We start from the raw sequence: 20303 nt of genomic DNA on the forward strand, positions 1-20303 counted from the left end.
TGAAATGAAATTTTAACCCTATCAAAAGTAAAGGCTGCTTTGCTTGACCCAAAACAATTCCCCCCCCCCCGGCTTCGGATTTTTACCCAAACTCTCAATTTCAATCCAACCTCAGGCAATGAGTTTACTTTTTGAAATGGCCCATTAAGACACAATTCTTAGAATACGTGTGTGTGTGTATGCGTGTGCACATGAATGCACATGCGCATGCGCGCACACACGCACGCACACAGGTATGCATATGTCCTCCTATACTCATGCTTTGTACACAGTCTTAGAAATCCAAGAAGAGGTTGACCCAAATCATGAAAACAGCAGGGCAGCATCTTGTCTGTCTTGCAAAAGAATGAGTATTAATAATGAAAACGATGTTCTGCTACTAGGTAAACATATGGGGAATTACTGCCAAATAGGTGGGCTGTTCTGAAGAGATGAAGCAGCAGACACGCTGAGTCCAAAGGAATCCTCCAGGATCCCCGCAGGACGCCTTCATGGTGTCTTTCTCCCCTGAGATGCGATGGAAAGAGCACAATGCAAAACAGCAGGTAAAGTCATTTCCAAGCCCCTTTATTATTTATTTTAAATCCCACCACTAGCTCCTCCAACAGATGCCAGGGGAGCTGCTGAGTTCTCCGCACTTCTGAATATTGGGCCTCATTTATGAGCTGAAATAATGAGTGAGAAGCTTAGTTAGACTCCTAGCTTGAAAACTAGGCTTTATATTTTCTCTGGCCCAGATCGCCTTCCTGACAGTGAGCGTGGCTAATGGCTGGGTTTGTTTTATTTTCAGGTTTGCTTCCTCTGTAAGCAGAGAGGAGAAAAAGGGGCAGCTCCTCCAAAGAGACTGGCTCAATCTTTTGACAGGATTGCTGCAATCTGACTACAAAGCTCCAACAAGCCTCCGCCTCAGGAAAATTCATCTCTGCCCTCCCAACACACCCTGGTGAGAGCCCTTGAAGTGGTAATTAAAGTCTATTGAGTGGCAACTTCACCTGTTTAGAGAGGAGTGTGTGGGGGGGAAAAGGTGTGCAAGGGGGGTGGGCAGCAGAAGGGGGGAGAGAGGGGACCTGGGGAGGGAGGGAAGGGGACTATTGGAAAGAGAGAGCTGGAGAGGGGGAGGCACTCGTATGAGAAGCAGAGGGGAGAATGGGAAATACTTGTGTCTGGACTGGTTCTGTTTCCTCTCCTGCCCCCAACACACCCTCATGCCCCTTCTTGCATGTCCAGCTTCTCCGGCATGCTCACACCCACTGATGGAAATGCCAAGGCTCCTCTCATGCACACCAGCTACTCAGCTGGGTGGAAATCAGCCTTGCTCTCCTGAAGCTCGTATTGAGCGAGGCTGAGCCATGCTGGTTTAGGCCCAGCTGCGGATCCATCCCAGTGGCACTTATTAACAACTGCTGGGCTCTTCAGCCTTGCAGTTGCAACAAGCAGGTTCTTGTCCTCTGCTTTGTCTCTCTGTGAAGCAGACACACAAAGGGACATGCTCTGCTCAGCTTGGCTGACGACATCAAGTTTTTATGGACTTACACAGGCTTAAATGTGAACAAAACCTAGACAGCCAGTGGGTGACCCCAAAGAAGCCCAGAGGTGGACAAGAAGGGTGCCAACCCCCTGTTTTCCATACTTGGGGATAGACTTATGCCCCATAAATTGACTTCCCTTTTCCAACTGAAGATGTCAAGAAGGGCTTTAGGGCCAAATCCAATGCTGCTTTAAATTGCTTGGAGCTCTACTGATTTTAGTGGGGCTGTGATGATTGATGCCAGCAGAGAGCAAAGTCCAGAGCACAGCTCATCCCACAGAACAGCAGACCGGGGCACAATGGTGAATCTGGAGAAGGACACACGGGATGGCAATGGGAAATTTGCAGATGTTTGCATGGGGGCGGAGGGTAAGAAAAAGAAGCAACCTCAGCGTAGAACTCAGGATTGTCTCAGCTACCAAGAAGCTAAAAAATATTGCGGGGGGTTTTGCCTTCTTCAGCAAGCAGGCACTGGTGGCAGGAACAAAGCGAGGTCCGAAAGCCTTAGTTACATTGCCGCAGGCTCAACCATGCCCTTCCTCTGCTGATATTGTTAGTGCCCTGAAGCTTGTCCTGGATGGATTGGTAGCACACGATCTTCATGTCTGAACTTCTGTCTCCTCCACATGGAGGCTGAAGACCAGACCAGACTTGTATGAGTGGCTCGGTGGTGGGCGTATGCTTCTAGCAGTGCAGGTGATCTTCCATCACTGCAACCCTTCATGTGTTCCAGCAAGAAATGGGGCCAGACTGGGATTCCCTGAGACTGGAGGGAGGGATTATCCTCTGAGCACCCTGAGGCTGAGCTGAGCAAGTGACTCAAGCAGAATAATGTGACTGGTTTTTGCAAATGTTTCTGTCTCACTGGCTTTGATGGCAGACAGTCCCCTGTGAGTCCCTGACCTTCACACCAGGGGAGCTAGCTGGGATTGTTCGGTGAAGCCATGCAACATTATTCCTGTTCCCGGCCTGTCACAGCACGCGAGCCTTTCTGTGATGACACCGTCACATTCATTTTCTGCCAGCGCTGGCCCCCTGTCTCTCCTCATCCGGCTCCTCACCAGTGTCTGGGTTGAAAACTTGGTGAAGGTGCATTGGTTGGATGGAACTGCCACAGTAGCTACATGCAGCTAAAGCAAATGCTTTGGGGAATATTGAGGGCGTGGACGGATGAACAGTTATACTGCTTTAAATGGGAATGGCAGCTACTACTTGCAAGTGATCCACTGCAATCGCTCTACTTGCAAGTGATCCATTGCTTGCTCCTATCCCACCGTAAGTGAAGGTGGGCTTAGCTTCCCATGAGAGAAATAGGAGCACAGACACAATGGTTGCACCAGATTCACCTGAACTGGGATAAATTCCCCCAAAACAGTATAACTCTTGTCTGTCCACAAGCTACATGACTGTTCAGGAGGTTTTTGTCAGCCCTGTGTGGAGGCAATGCTGCTACAGGAGTGGGATTTTCACTGACCTGTTCCCCCTCCTCGAATGGATCACTGCCCATTAGCAGCTCCAGAGCCTGGGAGCCACACAGTTGATAGGGAAAGACAGAGAGAGCCAGGAGCTAGAAACCGTGGCTGTGCTCATCTGCCCTTCTTCAGCCAGCATGGAGGACCAGGGGCGTTGGAGAGAGGAGGAAGGGGGTCGGGTATGCACTGAGCTAACGTTAACGCTCCAGGGAAGCTATGGAAAAGCAAGGATGCTGCAGTAGGAGGAGCTGCTCTGGGCTGACAGCACTTGAGTAAGTCAGTCCAGCCCAGCAGAAGAGTGACAGCCTGATTCTGTCCCTATGTGGCCCTCACCCTGGGGGGATTCAACAGGCTTTAGTGGACTCAACCTTAATTCATGATTAGACTTGGGTGCAGGGCACAGAACAGGATGCAGCATCTGCAGTCAGCATTGGGGTGCAGAGGGGAACAAGCAAGGTAGTCACCCTGCAACCAGTCTCAGCAAAGATCTTCCACTTAGGGCCCCGCCATGCAAACACTTGTATGCTGTGGGACTTGAGCATGTGAGACCAGGCTGTGAGCAGGCATCAAAATGGTTGAGAAGCCCCCATGGCTTTAGTTTTGAACCTCTCCCTTATATTGGTATAAATCCAGAGTAACTGTGTTATTCTTTGTGTTACAGCAGCACCGAGAGGCCCTCCCTGAGGTTAAGGCCGTGTTATGCTGGGCACCGCAGAGACCTGTAATTGGTTGTCCACTGGAGGTAGGACAAGAAGTAATGGGTTTAAACTGCAGATGCGGAGATGTAAATTAGACACTTCCTGCATATTAGGGTGGTTAAATGCTGGAATAGACTACATCTGGAGACTGGGGTATCTCCACCACTGGGGGGGTGTTAGGAGCAGGTTGAACAAATCTGCCAGGAATGGTTTCTCATACTGTGAGGTAGGGGGATGAACCAGGAGGCCAATCCTGGGCCCTCTGGCCCTATTTTCTGTGGTCCTGTAATAAGAGAAGGCCCCTGCCCCAGGAAGTTTTAGACTCAGCAGATTAGACAGATGAAGTCTTTGGCAGATATAAGGGCCACATCCTCCGAAGAGGCTCAACCCCAGCACACATGGCTCTTTGGACCATTTGGCCACTTGATTTGGGAGTTGGGCTCTTGTGTGGGGGGGAAAACAGACCCCCTGGAACTTGTCTGGGACTGCATCAGAAATCTGTGATGCAGCCCAGATTTGGACGCTAGGTCTCCTGAGTTCCTGGCTGGGGCCTTCACCCATCCCTCCCTCTCCCGGACCACTGAGGCCATGCGATCCATCAGGTGCATTTGTCTTTTGTCCCCCAAGCACCCCTGCCACATCCTCTGCGTTGTTCTTCCACCACTCTGATTGCTGAGCAGCTTTTTGACTTTTCCATCAATAACTCTAAAGAACAGGTCCCCACCACCCTGTCCTCTCCCCTCCCTGTGGTTCCACGTCAGGCAATCTCATCGATCAGAGCTGCTCAGGAAATATCTGGTGTTTTGTTGTCAGGATGATAATAACATTGCGGTTGTGAATGGGCTGCTTCAGGCCTGATCAAGGACACCTGCAGCGTTTGTTTAATTGCATTTAATGACAAATCCTATATGGCGGAGCACAGCTAGAGAGATTTATTATCTGCCAAAGAGGCAAAGCACAACAGCTCAAAATATAATTTGCACCAAGCATTTCCCGCCCTCCCCACCTGCCTGCCCAGTCCCCGTCTCTCCTTAAGTCACTGTAATAAAAAATAAGTTGGGTACAGTGGGCACCACCAGACTCAGCTGGGACAGGGATGTAAACCAAAGGAAATTGCAGCAATAAGGCCATGCTGTTTTTTCCACCACCCCTGTGGTCTGTTCTATAGGAAAAGCTGTTGGTTTAATTTACAGCCTGGAAGAGCCGCTGGAAATCTCTCCATGAAGGGCCAGCCTCTTCTAAGGCAGCTTGAGGCTAAGCTCTCCATCCCCATTATGTGCGACTGGGCCATTTCCAACATGTTCCAGCAGCCCAGTTTGGAGCCTGTTTATGCAGGAGGTAGGCTGGAAGGGAAGCAGGGGCGGATTCCAGCATCAGAGGTTGAAACAGCTCCAGTCTATAGCAAAGCAGCTCTCTCGCTGTCTGAACCTCTGGGATGATTGGTATTGCCACACCCTGGCCTGAGAAACACTGAGCAGCTTCCATTGACTTCGGTAGGAGTTACGGGTACTCAGGATCTTTCACGATCAGGCCCTCGATCTGCTGAATGCTCACCACAGCGTGGCATTTGCTCATAGGCCGTTGACATGCTGCCCTCGGGTAGGCTCACAGATAAACCTACAGGGGGTTTATCTCCAAAATAAATCAGCTTCTGATTGGTCACCATTTTATTCTTTTTCCCAGACCTGTGAATAAATGCAGCAACCTGATTGACTGCCACTGGTTTCATCTGGTATCAAGAGAAGGTGGAATTTCTGCTCAGCTCCTGGACTTTGACTTGAGCAGGTATTTCCCAAAGTACCAGTCAGGGATAAGTCATATCTCTGCCTCCTACAGAATCTCGTCCATGTGCGTGTGGCTAGCGCGAAGCCCAAGTACTATTTAAGTCCAAATTATTCCTCCAAATACAGATTAAGTGATGCCTAAGCCCTCTGCACAGGGGTGAATTTCCTCTCTCCCCCACAAAAGCAAACTTTTTCTACTGAAACGCACCATTGGGCACCAACCAGAAAACAAAATTCTTCCAGTGGTGCAGGGCCTGGGAACAGTGCCTGTCACCATGCTCAGGCTGGTGACCCCTGATTTAAAGTAAATAACCTTAATAGTCCTCTTACACGTACTTTCCAGTAAGAATAAAGACATCAGTGGGAAGCCTGTATAATGTACTGGTGGTAGGCTTTGAGAGGCTGATACAGGGTACAAGGAACATGTACAGGGGGCAAGATTTGTTCTGCTCACTCATGGCTGCTTATCATGACTCTCCCTCCTTGCTAGCTATCTCCCACTGGTGAGGAAACTTTGTCCTAGAGACTTTGTACTCCACATTCACAAGTCACTTGGCTTGAACACTAAATCCTGACTCGGGATTTTGCATTTTGTCCTAATTCAATCCAATCCCAATTGACTGGAGGAGGAATTTGGATAAATTTTGGGTGAGATTCTGGCACTCCCTCATGCTGCAGAGCACCCAAGGCTTTGTACTGATGTCACGCCTAGGAACAAAAGGCATAGGTGGCTGTAGTAGTCTGAAGTCAAGTAGAAGCCAGGGTAGATTTGCACCTTAGACTAACCAAAGTGGATGTCTATCATGATCCAAGTCCCAGGGTGGCAGGTACTGTTCAAGCATGGAAGACAAAGGCAGTGCTTGCCCCAAAGAGCTTCCATCCTAGGTGTAAGGCAGGAGGCAGTGGATGGGTATGAAATCAATGGGCCCTATTGCAGAGGAAGGGAGCAAGAAGATGGACTCCATCCCTCAGCCCACCCCTTCTGTTTGACTGCAATGGTCCATGTCACGCTCACCGGGACGTATTGCACTTTGGCTACTGAGTCCCGTGGGCCTTTGGTGGCTGAAAGTGCATGACTTTCAGCCCCATCAGGATCCCAGCCTCTGCACTCGGTTTACCATTCGCCTCCCAACACAAGCATGCATCTCATAAACCACCTGGGGATATCGGGGCAGAGCAGAGCTTCTTGTTTTCCAAGCCTCAGTAGGAGCACATGAAACAAAGAAAGGTGGCCCTTTCCTAAAGAGCTTAGCTGCACCATCCAGGTAACCACAGCACCTGGTGCTGTCATTACACAAACAGGGTGTAGAGTAACACCTGGGCAGCAGTTGCGGCCAGTACCTGGACAATGCAGGTATTATGATTATCTCTATTCAATAAGGCTGCGGCCACCTGTGGCTCTACCAGTATCAGCTCCAGCTATCACAAACACTGGTGCAACCCAGGCTTGCGCCATGGGCTGTTATCTCCCAAGCAGTACAAATCCTCAGAGTGAAATGTCCATCTAGAGTCAGATTAAATTGTCCATGGAGAGTCTGTGTAGAAATTGGAAATTTCGGGTTCCCGGTTTGCTTGCCCGTTTGAGGGTCTGGCCTTTCTTGACCAGCTCTCTCCTTGCTGTGAGATGTACAGAGGCCAGGCTCTTGAAAGCTGCATTTGCTTCTCTTCCCTTATTATATTGTCTTGCACATGGTTGAAAGATCAGTCAGAAGGTAAGGACAGTCCAGAGCAGACTGCCCTACCTGACCTCTCTGTGGCCTGGATGAGTACGCCTCCTTCCATAGGCAGCACAGACAAAGAATCATTTGAGCACCAGGCTGTTAACACGAAGGATATTTTCCTTGTCACACACTAGTCAAGATGTATAGAAGCATTAAAAAAAGAGATCTGAGAGGTGGGAGCAAGGCAAGACCTGGGAGAAGTGAAGAGCCAGAAGCAGAAAAGAGCATTGCTGTTGGGTTTTGATCACTGGTGTCCGTCACCCGGTAGGGCTAGCCTGGATTCAAAGAAACGGCAGGGCTCACCAGCTTGTCTTCTCTTCACTGCCTGACTCCTACCCTGCATATGTTATTGCACCTACTCAGCTAAGATATGACCTGGGGCTGGGCAATTTGACTAGGCAAGAGCCCAGCTCCAAAAGGGGCTGTAGAGAAAAGTGAAGAGAAGAACCTGCTGAGTCCCAGTGTCTTGGCGACTATGAAGTCTGCATGTTTCTAGGCACCAGTTTTCAACCTTGTTTTCACTTGTGGACCCCTCTGAATTGTAAGTGTAGGTATTCACTTTCTTTTGATTGATCATGGTCATCTTCATGGACCCCTTAGACATAGTCTGTGGACCCCAGAGGTCCCTGGACCACAGGTTGAAAACCGCTGTTCTAGGGGTATGCGACTCCCTGAGAAACTGGAGCAGACAGTCCTAGAGGAGCCACAAAATGGGTTGCCCTGAAACGTGACACTGGCCCACAGAGGATGCAGGGAGGGGAAGTGGCCCACGGGCACCACAGGGCTGTGCCCACAGTGACAAACTGATGCTCTGCAGGAGACGGCCGCGGCGGGCAGGTTCCAGAAGAACCAGCGAAGAAAGATGTTTCTCAGGAGCCGGCATGATGTGCTGCTGCTCATCGTCTGGCTCTGCGTGGAAGACTAGTGATTTTGTTGTTCTGACTTATAAAGGCGACAACAAATCATAGCCTGCCATACAGCACAGACTCCTGCCACACGCCCTGCAGCACGGACCCCTGCCACGTGTGGATACGGCTGTGAAAGAGGAAAAAACAGTTCCAAATCTGTGCTTTCAGGCTACAAATATGCGGGAGTGTAGCAGGGCACTAAGGTGCCTGCTACTTTGAGAACAGAGATAAGGACCCAGGTGCAGGTGTAGGTTGCCGGTCCAACAGGTTAATGAGGGTAATGCCTATGTGAGTAGAGAGGAAAAGCTGGACTGCACGAGCAGGCTGATACAGGGGAAGAGACAGAGTACCCGGTGGGTGGCTCGAAGGGTGTTACAGCTAAGCGGCTAGAATTTATGTTATGGCCCAGGGGCTTATGCTTTGTGTTTGTGGTTTACACCAGAGGACCGGGTGAGGCTCTTAGGGGTTGTAGGAGGCCTCATAGGGGCTCCACGGTAGCATGGGGACCCCGGCGCCAGAAGAGGCACAGCATCCAGGGGTGCACTGACCCCAGCCCCGAGGCAAAGGGGAGCGGAGAAGCGGAGGCCACGTAAGGCTGAGGCCACCTGAGCCCAGCAGGGGGGTCGAGACCCCAAGGAGGAGAGTTGGGGCCAGGCACGGCTACAGCCGCCTGAGCCCCAAGGCTGCGGTAACCCCAGAGCAGGGGGCAGCATGGTAAGTACCCCAGAGCAAAGGGGGCCGCGAGGAGCCCCGAGGCAAAGGGGGGGCGCAGAGGGCAAGACTGACCAAACAACGTCCAGGACATCTGCGAGGCTTGGGGCGTGGTAAAGGGGTGGTTGGAGCCCTGCATAGCCCATAAGGCTGGGGTGCCCAGGAACACCCATTAGCAGGGCCGGGCTAATGTACAGGAGGATAACCGTGTCCAGGAGAACCGAAGAGGCAGCCTCCCTAATAACATCATTGACATCAAAGACGTGGCGGGCGAGATTGAGGGTACATTGTAGACCACCTGGGGATGGTAAGGGGCGCTAGGGGAGAGCATGGCGACCCCTAGGGAGCTACTCCTGTTACAGCGCTGTTTCCCATAGTCCGTACGCTCCAGGCCAGGACTGGGGTCAACCTTCCTCTGTTTGTAGGTGGCACTGAACAGAAACCAGGTTTCCAACTCTGCCACTGACTTCCTGCACTGCCTGTGGATGTGAGTCACTCCCCATGTCCACAATCCTGCCGCCCCATTTGTAAAAGAGAAAGAACAGGTCTTATCCTGTGAGGCCACCGGGTGACTTAGTGGCTCTCTTTGTCTGGATATCCTATCATAGGAGCTTCTAAGCATCTCACAGACATGCATTTACCTGCATGGCATCACTGTGGAGTAGCCACAGTGCAGCTAGTGAATGTATACCCAAGATAGATTAAGTGACTTGACCATGGGCACACAGCAAGTCAAGGGCTTAGCCAAGAACTGAACCCATGTTTCCCTTGTCTCAGTCTGATGCTGTCTCCCAGGGCTGTAACTTGGGTGGAGAGAGCAGGGCACCACCCAGGACTCCAGTTTAAAGGGTTGAGCTTTGTAATCCTCCAGCTCAGTGCACAAAGATCTCTTAACAACTGCTGTTATTATCCCAGGCAAGCAGTGAGGCAGGGCCTGGAGCACTGCCTGTCCCAGAAACCCCAGCACCTGAGCAGTGCAACAGCTCCACAAGTCGTCAGCCCCTGGCGAGGGGCTAAAGGGAGGCTGTGTGCACTTCAGAAGCATTCACCACCTCCGCTCTCCTGCCTTCCCCATCCACCTGTCAAATCATCTTGTTTCCATCATGAGAAATTAAATCTTGCAAAAATTTGGAGGGCAGCTGTGCAAGCCATCAATGCTGGAAATGGCCAGGCTGGTGCCTAATGAAAATGAAACCCCATTGATTTAGTGCTGTGTGCTGCGCCTCTTCAGCTAGTTCCTCTGCTCCAGGCTGATCAAAAAACCTTCCTCCCAGGTAGCTGTGGCCTTGGTGCCCTATTTAAGCAGAGGGAATAATGTCATCACAAGCTTTAATGATGAAGGTAGTTATAGGACAAAAGCCCCTGCAGTGAGCTGGTTATCAGGTTGCTGTCCCTGCTAACGTCACGGTGCTGTTTCTCCGTATTTTTAGAATTGCTCTACAAATTGATGCTGCCGTTATTTAAAAGTACAGGGGACATTGTCCTCGCTCAATCTAGTGGCCAAAGGCCAATTTTCCTCTAATTCCAGGAAATTACAACTTCCCCTGACAGCAGTAAGGAGATGGATATTAGCTCGGGAGCTGCCAGTCTGCAAACATTTGGTTTGGACTTTGGGAAAGGTCTGATCCAGACTCCATCAAACTGTCGGCCCTTAACAACATAGCAGGCTGAACCCAAATCCTCAGCATAACATTTCCTGGGTGTCTGTAGCACTAAGCCCCAATTCCAGAAGTACCTCAGGTATTCCGTCAAAGTCTCATTGTAAGTCTAGGGGACTTTACTTCCTCGGTGACAGGGATTTGTACTACAATTTCCAAAAGCACCAAACACCTCCACACTTTTGGGGAAGTCATATGCAAGGAGGACTTGTAACCCCAGATCCCAGCACATCAAAGTGGTTCCAAAATATATAGCAACCCCTTTTCCATGTTATTAAGTGAACCCAAGTTCAGGAAAGCTTGTGCTCTATATATAACGTATTTAGTTAGCCTATAAGGTTCCCATTTACCCTGCCTTCTGTCCTTGATTGGTCTAATGGTGGCACCAAAAGATCCTATTATAGATTGAGATGCCACTGCAGTGGCTGCTGTATAGATAGAATAAGAGAGAGCCTCTGAACCCAGCGAGGTTAGAAGCTAAACAGCCAAGGCAGGCAAAGAAAGGATAATTATTACCCCTGTCTTATTGCAGGGGAACTGAGACTCAAAGAGATTAACTGACTTGCCCAGAGCCCCACACAGTGTGGCAGAGCTAAGAGATGAACCTCCATTACCTGGGTCTCTAGCCAGTACCTAAACCACAAAGCCATCCGTCCACTTGCTTTTTAAGGACACTGTCATTATTACTGTGAAGAAAATTGTCCAACTGCTCCAGCAGCCATTACTGTGCAATTCAGCTTGTCTGAAAGGAAATATGAAATGGCAGCTTAGAGAAAAATTAACCCTCCTGCCACACAGCCTGGCAGGCCTGTCACAATGTCTCTTCCTTGCCGCCTCTCCCTCCCCTCCAGTGTGCAATTTCCCTGGACACTTTCAGCTCATCACCTAGGGTTTTGTCTGCCCCAGCTCCCCAAATTGCTATCTCATGGGGGCTTGTCTGCAAAAGTTCTGCATGCAGAGGCCATGACGGCTTAGACTGTGTAACCCTTCCCTGCTGGCTCAGCAGTGCAAACTGACCCCACATCAGAAATCAAAAAGACGCATTTGAAGGCTGTGCTGTGGCCTGGTGGAGACGATCTGGTAACATCTGGCCTGTCCTAGGAGGTTAAAGACTGTGCTTGGGGTAGAGGCTGATGGCCGTGCAGCTAAGAAGTGAGATCAGCCTGGCTTGCAGAGGATCTCATATATGCATGAGCCTTCTTGGGGAGAAGCGTGGTGCGTAAGCCAGGACCACGCTTCCTCGATGCTGCCCGTGAAAGAGCAGTGCTTCCCCCTCGTGGTCAAGCAAGTGAGACTGGATCAAGCCCCGGAGCTTCCACACCACAGCCTGCAAGGCTTCTTGTTTCTTGTGGTTTCTACCACTGAACTGTACTTGTTAGAAGCAAGGCTGGCTCTGGTTATCCAGGGGCTAGAGGCTGCATAAAAAGCAGACGGCCAACGACAGTCCTGCCTACGCCCCAAGGAAACCCAGCTGGACAATATGACATTAAGAACTGTCATTGCTTGGATCAGACTGTGGATCCAAGCATCTGAGCAAGTGAGTGGTGTTGCACCTGCTTACACCAGAGTCCCATTTGGCTGCTGCAAGTCCAGTAGCTGGAGGGATCAGAAGAAAGCTCCTTCCCCCTGGAGCTGGAAGGCACAGAGCTTGGCCCCAGGGATCTGTCCAAATCTGAGCCATTGTGCCCCTGCATGGAGACCACTTGCACAAAAGCCCTCTCCTCCCACCCAGGAGACTCTCTTTGAGGCCTTGGCTGTTCATGCAAGAAATTCCCTGCACAGTGCTCTGAAACCACAAAGAGGAAAGCAAAGAGCTGAGCCGAGAAAGAGATGGACAGGTTAGACCTGGCCTCTCACTGCTGGTCTCCAGCACTGAGAAGCTTCTTCAGTGTCCAGAGGACAGAAGTTTCCTTTGTGAGCCTGGCAAAGGAGATACAGATGGGGAACCGCTCCCACACTCTGGCAGTGACTTTTATTTCTGGGCTTTGCAGCAATCAGTTCATTTCCAGCCGGGATCTCAGAGGGCTGGGTCTCTGAGAGCAGGCAAGAGTGAGGCCATGGCAAAATTTGGCTGGGGAGATGCTGGCATGCTCGTGGCCACAGCCCTGGGTTATTTCTAGGGTCATTCTCATCATCAGCCCTAAGCCCTTTCTCTGTTCATGGCACGGACGTTTCTGTCTGGTGCTTTTCCACCCTTGGGATGCTAAATGGGAGATGCTGGAGGCTCTTGATGGACTTTTTCCAGCAGCTGGAAAAAGGCTCTGGTGTGGGCATGCAGCAGGGGCTGTAGGGAGCCTGCTTGGCGCCCTTGTGAATTCTGCGCGCGTCTCATCGAAGGGAAATGATTATGGAGCTGTAGTTAATGGACACTTCAAATAAAAGTGTCAGCGCATCTAATCACCATGGCAACACAAAGGAGTGGAAATGTCAGTACTTCCCCCCATGTCTGTGCCTTCAAACGGCAACTCCTCCAGCACCCTGGATCTCACACGTGGACACTTCTGCAGATGGGCAGACACATGCTCCCACAGCGTTCACACACGCACATCCACCAGTGTTCACACAGGCCCTCCCCACATGCTCACCCTGGTCTCACACAGCAGCTCACACATGCTCACACAAGAGCCATCCAGGTACACACTGACATGCACAGATGCACATGGAGACAGAACGAGCCCTATGTCACATGTGGACTCATGGACCACTGACACATACACCCATACATGCTTATTCATATGTACCCAGGACACGCGGGAATACATGCGCACAAATATGAACACACATATGCAACCTGTCTCTGCACACATGCTCACACCCAAAAAACTGGTCTTGCACACTCATGGATACATGAAGGGGGCTCAGACATACATACGTTCACCCACAAACATCCAAGCACTGGTCCCTTTTGCCTATGAAACCAATAAAAACTTGAGCCTCGGCCATGCACAAATCTCACACGCACTGTCGCTCCCTCTGATGGGAAGGAGACACCTTGGCCCCAATCTCAGAGGTGCTTTGCACCTGCTGCTCCGACTGATTTTAACAGCTACTGTAGGGAAAATCTGGCCCACGCTGCCTGCTATGCAAAAGCAGTTTCTTAGCAACTAAAACGATATTCTCTGTGACGGCAACTTGCATTAGCAGGATAATCCCAGGTAATTCCAGGGAAGAAAAATCCTAAATAAATAAAAGAAGGATGGAAATAAACAGGCTCATTTTATTTCTTGGGGAAGGAGGAGGAAGAGCCATGAATAAAATGTATGAGTTGATAGTCACCCTTGTGCCAATCTCGGCACAAGGTGCGAGGTTGCCTAGAAATTTGATTTAAGGCCTTCATGTAGGCTTTCTTAACTGCGTCATTCCTGAAGCCATTTCATTGCTCTGCGCTCGCTAAGTTGGAGTGAGTTCGTGTAGTCTCTTGCGCATTTACACAGAGGAGGAGGAGGGGTGGATCCACAGCCTCGGACTTGTCTCCAGTGCAGCAGGGGACTCTCCTATACTGTGCAGGAGACATCTCTAGAGGCAGGAGGCGAAGCCAGGCTCCCTCCTGCCCCTCAGCTCTTGGTCTGTCTGCAGAGATCACCCAATGGGCCAATGAAGATGATGGCTGCTGGGCTCTGAACAGTCTCATCTATTGTAGCTACATCCCAGCAGCTCATTTTTGCAAAAACCATGAATGACCTAGCAGACACGAATGAACCCAGTTCACCTCAGCTAGATTCGAACTGGCGCCCAGAATGTGAAAATGCTTTGTTTAGTCTCCCACACCCTCCAGGGTATGACCCCCAGTTCCCTCCCACCGTGCAGCAGTGAAGGCATGGGTATCCATTCAGCTTTTCAGTTCAGGAAGGCCAGGCCAGATTTCATAAGGTCAATAAAGCCCTTGGCATCAGCAGTTTCACAGGCAGAGCTGTGACTCTGCACAAAGCATGGGAATTAGGGTTGATCGCTCTCTCTGTAGCTTCTCCAGGCAGGAGAGGCTGTGATCGTCTTCCGCAATGGCATTAAGAACTGTCATTTACTGGGTCAAACCATGCATCCATCTTGCCCAGTCTCCTTGACCTATCTCCACGCTAAGAGAGGAGAGACAGACAAGAGACAAATAGCTATTAAAGCTATCGGCCAGACAGAGCTGAACACTAGCAGTGCAGGGGAAGTATGCACAGACTTACTGCACAGAGATGGAAAAAGGAGTTTCTCCAAGCAATGGCAAAACTTGACTTCTAGACTCATGCTGAGATACAGGAATGGACAACTTCACCACTTCTATTTTTTTTTGCTTGTTGGTTAAGAGCATAGAAAAGGTTTACAGTGTATTTCCAGACTGCACTATCTTTCCTATTAAGATACAAGACAAGACCGAGGGGTCATTAAAGGAAACTAGCAGGCAGGCAGTTTCAAACGAACACAAGGCAGCTCTTTTTCAGCCTGCGCGTCATTAAAACGTGGCACCCATTGCCACCAGACGCGGTGGGTGCTGACGGTCCAGCCAGATTCACAAAGGGATGGGACGTGCTTGGAGGAAAGGGGCATCAGGAGATATTGAGCGCAGAGGTGAGGGGCACGGCCTCCGAATCAGAGCTTCCTGTAGACCTTCAACGCCGGAGGCTGCAAGCGGGAGAGGAGCAGGGGGGAGAAAACTCCTGGTCAGACCCTGGTCAGTCTCCTTCCAGCCGCCGCTCTCTGCCGCCGCGTGACACTGGACTAGCGGGCAGTTCTGATACTCCTGTGAAACGTTACAATAAAAACCGGCTTTCCACAGCGGGTACGGAAAAGCTGGGGACTGCGCGGCTCCCGGGTGGTCTCCCACCTGGGGTTTCCAACTCCGAGTCTAGCCCAGGAGGTTTCCGGAATGCCAGCGAGCCAGCGACACGCGGTGCCTCCGTGTCCGCGACGCGACGCCACCGTGCCCGCGTGTGCCTGCATCTCGGTGACGGATCGGGGGCACGGACTTGACATCAGGAAGGCAAACGCCCACAACTGTTACATTTTTAAAATCCCACTGGAATAACCCCCGGTCGCTACGGCGCGTGTCTGACTGGGTCAAGTCTCTCGGATGTCATGTGTCATGGACCACACCAACACTGTGGAGTTACTGGGTCGGTCTCCACGGTGCAACCCCACAGCTGCATGCAGAGCAGGGGTGCTCAGAGCACGGGGTGCAGAGTGGAGCAAGGGGCCCCATAAGCACAGCCAGGCCGCTCCGGGGGGGTCGCGCTGCATGCTGGGAGATGTAGTCCCCGGCCCCCTCGCATGGCACACTGAGAAACTGCGTCCCACAGACTGGCGTGCCGCATTTCCCAGCTCCCGCACGGCGCTGCTGGGAAACGGAGTCCGGCACCCTCCTGGCCCGGCGGAACGGGAAGCGAGGGCGGGACTACATTTCCCAGCGCCCACCGCGCGCGCTCTTCCTATCTCCTCTCTGCCGCCTTGCATGCTGGGAGTCGTAGTCTCCCGCCGTCCGCTCTGCCCCTAGCAAGGCGCGGCGGCGGGCGGGGTGGGCGAACCGCATGTCCCAAGCTGCTCCGCGCGCCGGCGCCATTTTGTCCCTCCTGCAAGCCTAAGATGGCGGCCGGCGGGCAGCGCTGAGGGGCGCTCCGTGCCGGCGGGCCCATGGCGCCATGGACCTGCGCACGGCCGTGTACAACGCGGCGCGCGATGGGAAGCTGAAGCTGCTGCAGAAGCTGCTGGGCAGCCGCAGCCGCCGGGAGCTGGAGGCGCTGACGGCGGGGCTGGGCGGCGGGGCCGGGCCCGGGGCGGGAGGCACCCCGCTGCTCATCGCCGCCCGTCACGGGCACCTGGAGGTGGTGGAGTACCTACTAGACCACTGCGGGGCCCGCGTGGAGGAGGGCGGCTCGGTCAGCTTCGACGGCGAGACCATCGAGGGGGCCCCGCCGCTGTGGGCCGCCTCGGCTGCCGGACACCTGGGGGTGGTGCGTAGCCTGCTGGCGCGTGGCGCCTCGGTCAACCAGACCACGCTGACCAACTCCACGCCGCTGCGCGCCGCATGCTTCGACGGGCACCTGGAGATCGTGCGTTACCTGGTGGGCGAGCGCGGCGCTGACCTGGAGGTGGCCAACCGGCACGGGCACACCTGCCTGATGATCTCCTGCTACAAGGGGCACCGGGAGATCGCCCGCTACCTGCTGGAGCGAGGGGCTGATGTCAACCGCCGCAGCGTGAAGGGCAACACTGCCCTGCACGACTGCGCCGAGTCGGGCAGCCTGGAGATCCTGCAGCTGCTACTGCGCTCCAAGGCCCGCATGGAGAAGGACGGCTATGGCATGACCCCGCTACTGGCTGCCAGCGTCACAGGGCACACCAACATCGTGGAGTACCTCATTCGGGGAGGGCTGGAGGAGGGGAAGGAGGAGGACGGAGCAGCGCCGCATGGGACTGCTCCTGCTGTTGCCACTGCTGCGAGGGGCTCGAGCTGCCCCGAGGAAGAGCGGCAGGACGATGGGGACGAGCAGCAGGCGCCGTGCGTGCTGTGCTCCCGAGAGGATGCCGTGGAGGCGCTGGAGCTGCTGGGAGCCACATTTGTGGATAAGAAGCGTGACCTCCTGGGGGCCCTGAAGCACTGGCGGCGAGCCATGGAGCTGCGGCACCGGGGAGGGCGGTACCTGGCCAAGCCGGAGCCGCGGCAGCTGGTGCTGGCCTACGACTATGCGCGGGAGGTGAGCACGCTGGACGAGCTGGAAGGCCTGATCACGGACCCGGATGAGATGCGTATGCAGGCGCTGCTGATCCGAGAGCGTGTCCTGGGCCCTTCTCACCCGGACACCTCATATTACATCCGTTACAGGGGGGCCGTCTATGCTGACTCGGGCAACTTTGAGCGCTGCATCAACCTGTGGAAGTATGCCCTAGACATGCAGCAAGGCAACCTGGAGCCTCTGAGCCCCATGACTGCCAGCAGCTTCCTCTCCTTTGCCGAGCTCTTTTCTTACGTGCTTCAGGACCGCTCCAAGGGCACCTTAGCGACCCAGCTGGGCTTCTCTGACCTCATGGGCGTGCTAAGCAAAGGCGTCCGGGAGGTAGAGCGGGCTCTTCTGCATGGCAAGGACCCGGTCACTGATTCGGCACAGTTCACCAAGACCTTAGCCATCATCCTGCATCTCGTTTTTCTGCTGGAGAAGGTGGAGTGCACGCCGGAGCAGGAACATCGGAAGCGTCAGACCATCTACCGTCTGCTCAAGTGCAGCCCCCGGGGCAAGAACGGCTTCACTCCCTTGCACATGGCTGTGGACAAGGACACCACCACGGTGGGGCGTTACCCAGTGGGCAAGTTCCCTTCACTCCATGTCGTGAACTTGCTGCTGGAGTGTGGGGCTGACCCTGACAGCCGGGACTATGATAACAACACCCCGCTACACATAGCTGCCCGAAACAACTGCCCACTGATCATGAGTGCCCTCATGGAGGCTGGAGCCCACATGGATGCCACCAATGCCTTCAAGCAGACCGCCTATGAGCTGCTCGATGAGAAGCTGCTCACCAAGAGCATGATGCAGCCCTTCAATTACATCACCCTCCAGTGCCTTGCTGCGCGTGCCCTTGACAAGCACAAGATCCCCTACAAAGGCTTCATCCCTGAAGAGCTGGAGGCCTTCATTGAACTTCACTAGGGTGGGAGAGCAATGAGACCACCAGCCTTCCTCATCCACCACGTGATCCCCAGGAGGAAGTGAGGTTGGAAGCCTTCCTTGCCCTGAGGCAGGCTGTGGGTGCTGTCCATCCTCATCACCAGTGAGCTTGTTCACGTGGGGTAGAAAACTCAAGAGCTTGTGGCTGGGTTATCTTCTCCTCCTCCACATCTCCATCTGCCAGAAATACCGAACTGCACCAAGAGGAGGTTGCAGCCACGGCCTTCCCCTGTTGCCATCTGTCTTGCCCTTTGGCCGGTGGAGCTCTGAAGGCAGATTCCTCAGTATCCCACCGTTTCTTCCATTAATGCCAGATTAACTCAGTCATTATGCTCTGGACTAGCTGCAGATTCACATATGTGCCCCGGCTCTGCCCTGCCCCTGCCTTGAGCAATGAACAGAGAAATGCAAGCAAGGAATAAAATATCCTACATCTTCCAGTGTAACCTTACGCCTTGTTCCCCCTGGCTTTAGCACCTGAACCTAAGAGCTGAGTGGCCAATGCTCAGTAGAGTTCTTGGCCACTGACTCGAGGGTAAAGCAGGGCTCGGTGGCTCGTTTGCTTTCCCAGCGGTGCAGAAGTTCTGAGATTTGCAATGGCTGTGTGTAAAGCTGGGTTTTTTTTCCCTGTCTGTGCTAGGCCTCATCCACGCTGCCTGGTTTCTCGAATCCTGTACTAGAGTGGTTTCAACAGCAGGTGGTGGCTTGTTTGAATGTGGTTATGGGGAAGAGGGAGAGATGAGGGAAAGGGAGGCATCTATTTTTTTTTAAAAAAAAAACCAAGCTGAGTAGTCAGATTGCTGGCTTTCTTCCTATTGCACATGCTGACCCCTGGTCTAGAGACCGGCTGTTTCCACTGAAGCTCTGTGTGGACTCCAGGGTGGGCCTATGTGACTGCTCTCAGGCTGACAGGGCTGCAGCTGTGGGACATGATCAGACACCATCTTGCTAACCGTTTTGGGGTTGGAAAGCATGTGCAGTGGGGATGCAATCTGGGGGTTGATGGGAGGCAGGTAAGCATTTGGGGAATGTCTAAATGTCTCTAGGAAAGAGCTACCGCTAATGAAGGATTGTTAATATTTGGGCTTTTTTGTACTGTTTAAGGTACTGATCCTGCGCTCTCTGTAATCGCCCTGCTCTGGAAACCATCGAAAGAGCCACTGTGGTTTGGGGCTTTTGATTCTTTTGCAAGTATAGGACAGATGGTGCTAGCTTCAGGACTGAGATGGGGATCCCTCATGTGGCTGCCATCGGGGCAAGCTGTTTTTGTGCGTTAGGGTCTGCACAATAGTATTTTAGCCCTGACTTTGATTGTGGGGGGTGGGGGGTACTGTTGCTCCACTCAGTGTGGAATAGTCAGTGCTGGGAAATACGATGCTGCCCCAATCTCAGTTCCTTTCTATGCAGGAATGACTGTGCTATATCAGCCTGTGTCTAATTTCTTGGCCCAGTCAGAGCAAAACACATAGCTGAGGGGGAAGCAGCTGCCCCTCAGAGCTTTGGGGAAAGGTCAGGACCAGGAGAGCAGAGCCCTGACAAACACTAATGCACTATATGCCCGCAGAGCTGCTGTGCTGGGATTTGCAGGCCAGCTGAACCGTAAGCCTCAATAATCCAATATTCTCTGCCTCATACAGATACTGTAGTTCTGCCGTTTTAGTTTTTGCAGTGTTAACTATTTAAAAGAAATTTTATTTATAAGGCAAGAAGGTTTAACATGCATCAAGTCAAGTGCGGAGTTAATTGAGCTACTTCCCCCACCCCACCCCCTTCTGGCTGAAACATGGACTAAACTGCAGAGACGAATTTGTTCAATTTTGCGAGCGGACTGCTCCTAACTTTAAATAATAAAAAAAAAAAAAATGCTGCTAGAACGCAAATGCCTCCCTGTTCCTTTCTGAGGGGCCTGTGTCTTCAACGTCCGTCTTGTGGGGGGGGGGCTGGAAGCAGTTCTGATAGTACGTGGGGAGGGGGGTGTTTCGTTCCAGCAGAACTTCCCAGCCATGGGCGATTTAAATCTACACTTGCAGCCATGCTCCCTCTTTCTCTCAAAGGGCAAAGCACACTCCTCTGGGAACAACTTATGTTTACTATCAGTATGTCAAGTGACGGCTCTGGTCTGTTGGCCACTTGAGGTCTTATTTTGCAAAGTACTTCCAGCATGTGGGTAGCCTCAC

At 52.5% G+C, this 20303-nt stretch overlaps 1 protein-coding gene and 1 long non-coding RNA gene across 5 annotated transcripts; both read left to right on the forward strand.

Moving 5' to 3' along the window:
* The first annotated feature begins 387 nt into the window (after positions 1 to 387).
* Positions 388 to 11900, forward strand: LOC109320448. Of its 4 annotated transcripts, none has more exons than XR_002103794.1 (4): positions 388 to 545; positions 791 to 943; positions 3662 to 3742; positions 9248 to 11900. It is a non-coding gene; the product is annotated as an uncharacterized LOC109320448 (long non-coding RNA). The 4 variants fall into 4 exon arrangements; XR_002103792.1 differs by lacking the exon at positions 9248 to 11900 and adding an exon at positions 4892 to 5417; XR_002103791.1 differs by lacking the exon at positions 9248 to 11900 and having other exon boundaries at positions 3662 to 5417.
* A 4126-nt stretch (positions 11901 to 16026) lies between these two features.
* FEM1A (fem-1 homolog A) lies at positions 16027 to 19979 on the forward strand. The gene has a single exon (XM_019550528.1). It carries the CDS (start codon positions 16102 to 16104, stop codon positions 18106 to 18108), a length of 2007 nt encoding a protein of 668 aa, XP_019406073.1. The 5' UTR covers positions 16027 to 16101; the 3' UTR covers positions 18109 to 19979.
* Positions 19980 to 20303: the final 324 nt, after the last annotated feature.

This window comes from Crocodylus porosus, unplaced genomic scaffold (genome assembly GCF_001723895.1).
Source record: "Crocodylus porosus isolate Cpor-Errol unplaced genomic scaffold, CroPor_comp1, whole genome shotgun sequence".
Lineage (NCBI taxonomy): Eukaryota > Metazoa > Chordata > Crocodylia > Crocodylidae > Crocodylus > Crocodylus porosus.

Coding starts and splice junctions, on each gene's coding strand:
- FEM1A (XM_019550528.1), top strand. CDS start 16,102: ATGGACCTGCGCACGGCCGTGTACAACGCGGCGCGCGATGGGAAGCTG.